This window comes from Lipotes vexillifer, unplaced genomic scaffold (assembly GCF_000442215.2).
Source record: "Lipotes vexillifer unplaced genomic scaffold, Lipotes_vexillifer_v1.1 scaffold149, whole genome shotgun sequence".
Taxonomy (NCBI): Eukaryota; Metazoa; Chordata; class Mammalia; order Artiodactyla; family Lipotidae; genus Lipotes; species Lipotes vexillifer.
The window spans coordinates 216,178-224,659 of record NW_006779962.1 but is presented as its reverse complement, the minus strand read 5'-3'; the positions used below and the strand labels follow the sequence as shown (position 1 = coordinate 224,659).

The 8,482-nt window shown below is 55.8% G+C and overlaps 1 protein-coding gene across 1 annotated transcript in view; it reads right to left on the bottom strand.

Moving 5' to 3' along the window:
- The window catches only part of DBH (dopamine beta-hydroxylase), a 21,710-nt gene that overhangs the window by 6,707 nt on the left and 6,521 nt on the right, over positions 1-8,482 (bottom strand). The window contains exons 6-7 of the mRNA XM_007453079.1: positions 3,705-3,871; positions 456-599 (exon numbers count right to left, since the gene is read on the bottom strand). Of these exons, the coding sequence (XP_007453141.1) occupies positions 456-599; positions 3,705-3,871 (311 nt within the window). The remainder of the gene's footprint in view (positions 1-455; positions 600-3,704; positions 3,872-8,482) is intronic.

The following is an 8,482-nucleotide window of genomic DNA, read 5'->3' as shown; positions in this document are numbered from 1 at the left end:
GGGGGGGGGGGGGGGGGGGGGGGGGGGGGGGGGGGGGGGGGGGGGGGGGGGGGGGGGGGGGGGAGGGGCAGAGCAGGGGGAGGGGGAGACTTCAGATTACTGCAGGCACAGCCCCCCGACTCCTCTGTGGGAAGCCAGGACTGGCTGAGTTTGGCCTCTGGCCAGGAACAGATTAGGACAAGAAGGTGGTGCTTCCAGGGTTCCCCGAATCCCGCAGTCGGCCACACGCCAGGATCCCCCACCGGAGTCCCTCCCCCAGATGAAATCGGCAAGAGGAACCGGCTGGCTGTGTGTGCTCCTCGGGTGTCTGGGCCTGGCCCAGGAGAGGGAGCCCCGGAATGGGGACGTTTCTATAGCCGTCGGGAGAGAGAGGATCGGACAGCCCACAGCCATGCCCTGCGCGGGCCAGCAGGGCGGGGCGGGGCGGGGAAGGGGTGCGGGGTGGCGGGCCCTACCTGGAAGTGAGGGCTGTAGTGGTTGTCTCTGTTCACAATCTCCTTCTCGCGGCCGTCCCGGGCCAGCACCGTGACCACCTTCCTGCCCGTCAGGTGCGTGTGGAGTTGAGAGGCGAAGATGTGGATTCCGGAAGGAGGCAGAGCCTGCGGGGGTGGGGGTGGGGGCGTCAGGGCCTGGCCACGTGGTTGTCTGCACCCCCAGGGCCACAGAACGGCCATGTGAGTTTACTTCCCTGGACCGTTTGCATCACCCAGGCCCTTCCTTCTCCCGGATCGGTGAAACCCCCCATCAGAAAACTCAGTAGAGGGACGTCCCTGGTGGTCCAGTGGTTCAGAATCCGCCTTCCAAGGCAGGGGACGCAGGTTCGATCCCTGGTCGGGGAACTAAGATCCCACGTGCCGCGGGGCAGCTAAGCCCGCACGCCGCAACTGGAGAGAAGCCTGAGGCTTGTCCGGCTGCCGACGGCTCCCCTTTGGGTCCTCTCTTGAGCCCCGGAAGGCTGGTCGGTTCATTCTGCCTCTATTCCACAGACTCTAGGGTCTTCACGTTTGGCGGATGACGTGGGACAGCAGTGCCGGGCCGTCCTGTCCAGCCTCTGCCAGCCTCCAGCACTGGCAGGTCCCCAGCTGCCCTCGGCACGACCTCCCTTCATCCGCGTGACAGCCAGGCAGCTGTTCCCTGCTGTCACCATCACCTGGTACTACAGCCGTGGCGCTGACCATCTAAGCTGCAGGCGGGCAGCACGGAGGAAACAGGCCAGAGCAGTCACATCACCACCAGGGCAGACGGCAATTTTCCAGATGCTTCCCTTGCGTTAACATTCACTTGATTTAGACAGAATGTTTCCTAAAACGGATTACACACGTCAAGCTTTTTCTACTCGACGTGGTCATCTCCCTGACCACACACCGCCGTGTTTGTCCACCCCATCGGCTGCTCAGGGAGGTCCTGGTGCCCTCGCCCCGTCACTGAGCAGCCCCAGGCTGCTGCACTTCTGGCCCCCTCGCAATGATTTGAGGACTGGGAAACCTTGTGGCCACATTTGTGACCATTGGGGCCAGGCCTGGGAGCACCTGCTGACCAATGGGGCCCTGGGTTTCTCCCGTCTGGTCCCCAGAGGCCAACCACTGGCCCAGAGTCGTGGATGTGTGACAGGTGCAGGGGGATTGCTGTTCTGGGGCCTGTGGTCCAAAACACTGTACTCTTCTTGGCTTCTCTTGAGTGAGGATACCTAGAACAGGCCAGACTTCCGACTGCAGAAATTACACCCCTCGGAGTTCTGCTAACGGATATGAGACCCCCCCACTCTGCTGGAGGCCCTTCCGTGAGAGTCCACAGAAATGCGATTTTCACAAAGAATGTACCATTTAAAGGGGAACAAGAAAACTGAGTTATTTTTATTTTGTGCTGTAAAGTATTTAGAGACTCTGGTGAGAGAAGGCAGGTCTGCATTCCCAGGCTGGTGAGAGGCATTCTCAAGGTCAGCAGGTCAACATGACCCGTGTACCCCTGGCAAAGGTCAGTCACTTGGCCTGGGGCCCCTCTTTGCCGGTGAGTCTGCAGCCCCAGCTCCAGGCTCAGGCCACAGAGACTTTCACACGGCAAGGTGTCACCACGTTCTGGGGACACGGGAAAGTGTCAGGTGCTGGTGTGGTTACGATTTGTCACCCCTGGTCTCAGATAAGAGCTGACCCACCATGGATGCAGATGAGGCCAGTGCAGTCTGACAGCTCTGTCCCTTCAGTTCGAGGGCACTTTGCCTGAGACTTGGAGGCTCAGGGAGCTCCCGGAAAGAACAAATCCCAGGGAATCAATTCACTGGGAAGACAAACCCGCATACAAACCGCATCACAAAGCAGGCTGCTGTGTGAAGTCAGAGAGACCCGTGTTTGACTCCTCACTCTGCAACTGGAGGCACTGTGGCCCCGGCAAGCCTCAGTCTCCCCATCTGTGAAGTGGGGACGCTAACACTCACCTTGCAGGTCATCGTGAGAAGCAAAGGTACCACACGGGAGAGAATGTTTGCAGCATTCCCAACAGACCATGCTGTTAACACCCACCATATAAAAAGAACTTTTGGTTTCTTTTACGATTGGTTTCTACCAATAGTAAGACAGGCAACCCACTAGAAACACGGGACAACGTTATGAACAGATATTCGCCCAAGAAACAGGTGCAAACATCCTCAGCTTCTACAAAGGGGGAAATTCAAATTGAAAAACAGCGATGTTTTTCTCCCAAGTGATTGAGGAAATATTTTAAGCATTGATAATACGGTGGGTCAGTAAGTCTGGGGCACCAGGCACCCTCTGGTACTGTGGGGGGAAGAGGGCCCAGAATGGGCTTTTCTGGGGGGCGTTTTGCCAGATTTATTCAAATTAAAGCTCACATTCCTGTGCGTGGCAATTCCACCCTAGAATACACCTGATACACATTTCCCGTGGGCACAGAATTTCCCTGAGGGCTTCTACCAGTCAGTGGAAAGTTGACAGCAGCCTGGATACTGGTGACGAGGGGACAGTCCAGCACAGGCCGGGCCTGGGGGAGGCCGGGGAGAACTGAGGGCCCAGAATTTGGGGAGTCACTTCCGCTCCTCCCGAAGCTCGGTCCCTCCATCTGCCCCCGAGTCTAAGCGTTACCTGTGCCACACCTGCCCTCGCACGGCGGCCCTGGGGATCAGTGCTCCCTTGTGTCCTGCGCCCCAGGCACTTCGCCGGCCTCACCTGGTCCGGCGCCAGTGAAGTTCCCACTGAATCCGTGCTGTGCGTCGGTTAAAGGGCGTCACGGACAAACGTTCACTATTCAGTTTGTTTTTAAACACGCCGCATGTAAGGGTTTGTAGAAACAGGTAGGGAAAAAGTCCAGAGGGGCACAAGAGATCCAGCAACTGGCTACCTCGGGGAGGGGGAGAGGCTGCTGGGACCAAGGGGTGTTAGCTGCACTGCCTGCATTTCTCATGGTGAATGCGTTGTCTATCTCATGCATAGGATGAACATGTATTTTAAACACTGGCTCAGGTTTGGACTAAATGGGAGCCAGTTATTGCTGGAGAGGAAGGTACAGACGCCCGCCGGCCGGTGGGAGGCTCCTCGGCATCCAGAGGAGGTGGTGGGTGGGGGGGTGGCGCTGGTGGAGCTGCAGGGCGGGGAAAGCAAAGCCACAAGCCACCGACCTCGGCCCCCACCCTCGGGGCCTCAGCAGGGGAAGCAGGGCGGTGCCAGGCCCAGCCCCATGTCCGGCCCACTCACCAGCTGGGTGCACTTGTCCGTGCAGTAGCCGGTGAGGACGAAGCCCGTCTCCTGCGGGGGGATGGCCATCACAGGCGTGTACACCAGGCCCAGCTCCATGATGCCCGCATCAAAGCGCCGCAGCGTGGCTGTGTAGTACAGGCGGATGCCCGAGGAGTCGCGCCGGCCTGGGAGGACGAGGGACGGAGATGAGCGGAGCCCCTCGCCCCTCGCCCCGCCTGGCACGCGGACCCCCCCCAGCCACCCTCAACTAGGAGGCGCCAGTCACCCACACCCGCTCCCACCTGCATTTGTTCCCACACCTGTTTACCCCCAGGCGGACGCCATGGTTACAAGGACCAATTCACCTGTGCAATTCCCACGTGCAAGGCAAGAGCCATTGTTTCTGTGAAAACGAGGTGAATGCTTTGGAAAGACTTGATTAAGGCAACGAAAGAAAACCCAAAACCGTGCTATTGAACCGGGTCGGGTGAGATGCCTGCAGTGCGTTTAGGAAGCTGGCCAACACCTCAGAGGGCTTGGGAAGTGTTTTGATGTTCTTCCTGCTGGTTCCAAGGGCTCTGAGCTGGAACTGACCAGCAGGACGACCTGTCGGTGAGGTTTGGGCAGAGAGCAGGGCGTGGTCGCTCTCACAGAGGAGCCTCGGCCCCGTCGGGCAGGTGAGCGTGAGTCTGTGTGGTGAAGTCAGCAAGAAGCGTCTAAGGCACATCCTTCTTGTGGCCTCTCTCCCTCCTTCCTCCTTTGATTCCTGTCCTGCAGGGTTGACCCAGGGGCTGCGTATGCTGGGAGGACAGCGCAGAAGAAACCTAAGCAGGAGCGTGGACCCCTGGAGCAGGGTCAGCGCTGAGGGTGCAGCCCCCCCGGCTCACACACCGTCCTGGGTCCCATCTGCTCAACAGTGTGCTGTGTGCTCTCAGGCAAGTTGCTGTCCCTCTCTGGGCTCGAAGTCAAGGACCTCTTCCAAAGAAGAATTTGGTGTTTCTGCCCATCACGTTCCAGCCACACCTGCCAGGTCTTCTTGTAGTCGACAAATTGGAGAGTCCACGGCTCCCTGGGCAGCCTCCCAGTGGTCACACGAAGCTGACGGACGGAGGTCTGGGGACGCCTGCACCCACAGGTCTCGAGTATCCCTTTCCCTGCCAGGAGTCGGTCAGCGAGGCCCTGAGCATCTCGGGGCTGGTCCCATGGGAGAGGAGTAGGGGCTGGACATGGCCCATCCCCTCGGAATGGGCAGGAGAGCTGGGAGCTGGGCGGGGGAGCCCGTGTAACTGGAGAATCATCCTCCCGCAATGACAGACGGGGAAACTGAGGCCCGGAACCCGAGCTGAAGACCCTGCTCAAGATTGCAGGGCTGGGAAGTGGCCGAGCTGGGACCCCAGCCCAGGGCACCGTTGCGGGCAGGGCTGTGTCCCTGCTCAGCTGCTCTGAGGCGGAGCTGGTCTGTTTTCTATTTGTATATTAAACACACATGCACACTCTCTCTCTCTGACACGTGTGCCTCAGTAGAAAGATGTACCTAAGAATTTGAGCCAATTTCCAGAATTTACCATGCACTTTAACTTCTGCCAGGATCTGATCATTTGGTTCATTTGTTTGCTTTTTGAATACCTCAGGAGACCATGTCCTAGAAAGCTGGAAAGAACCATCCAACGCATGCACTCACAGGAGGAATGGGATTTTCTCTCTGTCAAAGCAAAATAACTTTTTGAAGGTGTAGTAGGGGCTTCCGCTTGTGCTGGGGAAGTGCAGGGCTGAAGGAGGAGTCAAAACCTACTTAAGTGCGCAATGAGGTGGAGGATGTACATTCAGACAACATTAAAATCATAGGAGGCAGCTCTCCAAACGTCTGACAGTATATGAAACTGCTGTTTCTATTTCCCCCCCACTGTTCCCAAGAGAGAAGCCTGCATGTTATTTTGTTGTCGGATCATCTTACTCACGGAGGATAAACAAAAGCCAGAGTAAATTTCCATTTCATATACTTCTTCGGCAAAACACGGCTCGCCAGTAACGCTTTCAAAAGACTGTTTTCTGCTGTTACGACAGATAAAAGGAAATCTCAAGCCTTTCTTCCACCAGAGGATTAGTTTTATCTTTGATTAATTATGCTTTCCTTTCAGATGCATTTGGAGAATTTAAGAAGAGTGTGGGTAAGGAAGAGAGAAGGATGGCACGGGAGCAGGGAATGTCACGGGGCCAGTTTGAGCTCTGTTCGTCCAGGGCTTTAACATGAAACTGGCTGTACATACACGGACCAAGTCCTACTTTTCTAGTAAAGTGGTTGTACGAATTCAATTAACATACAAAGATCCTTTCCAGCTCTACAATATTTTGACTCACTCAATCCCAACACAGTCCAGGCTATTCCCCTTACCTGGGATGGCACCTTCTCCTGCAGTATATTTGAATCCCATCTCACCTTTAAGGCGCAACTAAAGTCCAGCTAGCTAAATGTTTTCCACTGACATGCAGCCCACTTTTGATCATGACATTTTTCTGTGTATGAGATACTTGAGGGCAAAGCCACGTTTATTCAGTTTTCCTTTCTGCGTTTAAAGTGAAGGCTTGCCTCAACCACTCGTCCTCCGTCCCTCCCTCCCTCCGTCCCTCCCTCCCTGCCCATTCTCTTCCTGCAATGTCCAGACGCAGCCTCTACGTCTCCGGGCTGATTACATCAGAGGATAATAATACAAAGGGAGATGCAATTGGTTAAAATTCAGATGGGGATTAAATAGTGAAATAATTGTTGAATTTTGATATTTATAGAAAAGAGACCCATCTCCAGATTTGCAAAGTGACAGGAGCATCCTTATATTTGGCAAAAGATCCATAAATACAAGCAGATAATCAGGAAGAGACCGACTTCCCTGATGCTTAAGGAGTTTTCAAAAACCCATTTGCTTTCAGGCTTTAAATGAGCAATTAATCCTGTGTCATGCTAAGGCCCAAGCTGACGTATACTCCTCTCTGTGTGCGCTGTAGATAATTCCAGCGGCGGCAGAAAGTATTAGCCATGCAGCCAGGAAGAAGTCGCTGCGGCTTTGGTTGAGCGCACCCCGGCGCCCGCATCCAGCTGGGAGCGTTACGTGCACGAGCTTTCCCAGCCTCAGGACAGCTGAGGGAGGTCAGGAAGCACGGGCAGGGGTAGGGGTCACCCACCCAGGGTCACACAGCTAGGGAGACACAGGCTGGGACCTGGCCTGAAGCTGATGTCTAATCTCTCAGACTATTCCTGCCCCTCGCTTACACAAATGAAAAATGTCATTTATGAAGAGAGAGTGAGTGAGAGGAAGAGGGCTATATGACAATATATGGCAGAAGATGCTGGTGAAACAGAGAGAGGAAAATGTTTTCAGTTTCGGATACAGTATCAGCTGGCATCATCACCCTAAAGACTGACCCTGTATGTTCCTCCTTCAGGCACAGGATGATCCAGCAGTCCCTGCTATCTGCCCCCACCTCGCTCTCCCATCCCCTACATTGCAGCCAGGCTGGGCCGCCTGTCTCCCTTTCCCACCTCCGTGTCTGTGAACAGCACAGCCGATCCCTCCATCTGGAACAAAGCGCCTGTCAGCTTCCCCTGTGAAAGTGCTCCTGTCCTCCGAGGCCCGGGTCACAAGCCGCCATGATGCCGCCCAGGCTGTGTGGCCCCTTCGTTTCATACTTTCTTGCACTTTGCTTGTGTCTCCCTCCTAAAAAGCCTTTGCACCTTTCTGGACCTAAGGTCTGGTGTGGTAAATTGGGGAATGAGGCATGAGCCTGCATCTCACAGGAGGGGGTCTTGTGGATTTCTGTTTGCCTAGTATAAATTCAACAGCGCGAAACAAACAAGAGCCACCCCTCCAGTGCCCAGGGCAGACATCACTAATCGATCCCAGTACGGCCTTCAGCTGCCTTTCCAGCAGGGAGCTGGAGCTGCAGCTGAGGGTCCGTCAGAGGAGTCCCGGTGAGCAGAACCTGTTTGCCACCCTGACACAGAACACGTGGAAATAAAATCCCATCGACACATTCTCACTCCAGGCATGCATTTGCTCTGTTGTGACAGGTTTTGAGAAGCAGGAGGGAAGTTCATAGCAAGAAACGCCCCCCAGTGAGCCAGGCACTCCCCTTGCCCTGAGGACGGTCCTGGGGCCGTGTCTCCCAATGGGCAAACCATTGGAGGCTGGGTTCTAGGCAGGGATCGTGTTGGCTCTGGAGTGGCCTGCATCCTGCCATCCTGCCATGTGCCCTGTCCTGGCCCAGCCTGTTCTGGGGACGGCAGAGCCACCTCTCATGGGTGCTGGAGAATCACCCCTTTGGGGAGGAAAGGTCAGGGATGGGGGCGCATCTCCTGGTCTGAGCAGCCTCACAGACGTTAGATTTTCAGGGGAGACGGCACATGCGACCACTCCAGCCTGTGACCTCCCTCCATTGTCTGGGACCCCGTTGGTTGGAACACCTGATGCTATAGCCTTCTGCTCTGTCGGGTGCCAATGAGGAAAGGGTGTAGGAGGAGGGGTGAGCTGTGTTTACTCAGACGGACCCGACATCTAAATGATTCCTTAAAGCTTCAGAATCAGACCAAGCTTGCCAGGTTCAAGTGTGGGCTCAGCCATAGCATGGCTGCACCACCGAGGCCATGGAGACGGGTCAGACCAGACCTCCTGGCTCTAAATTCCTACTCGCTTCATGGCCCTGGAGGCATCCCTTTACCACTGGCCCCAATTTGCTCTTCTGCAAAATAGGCACACAAGAAACCTCTACCTGCCTTTCCCAGGTGGTACCTGGGACAGCGTCGT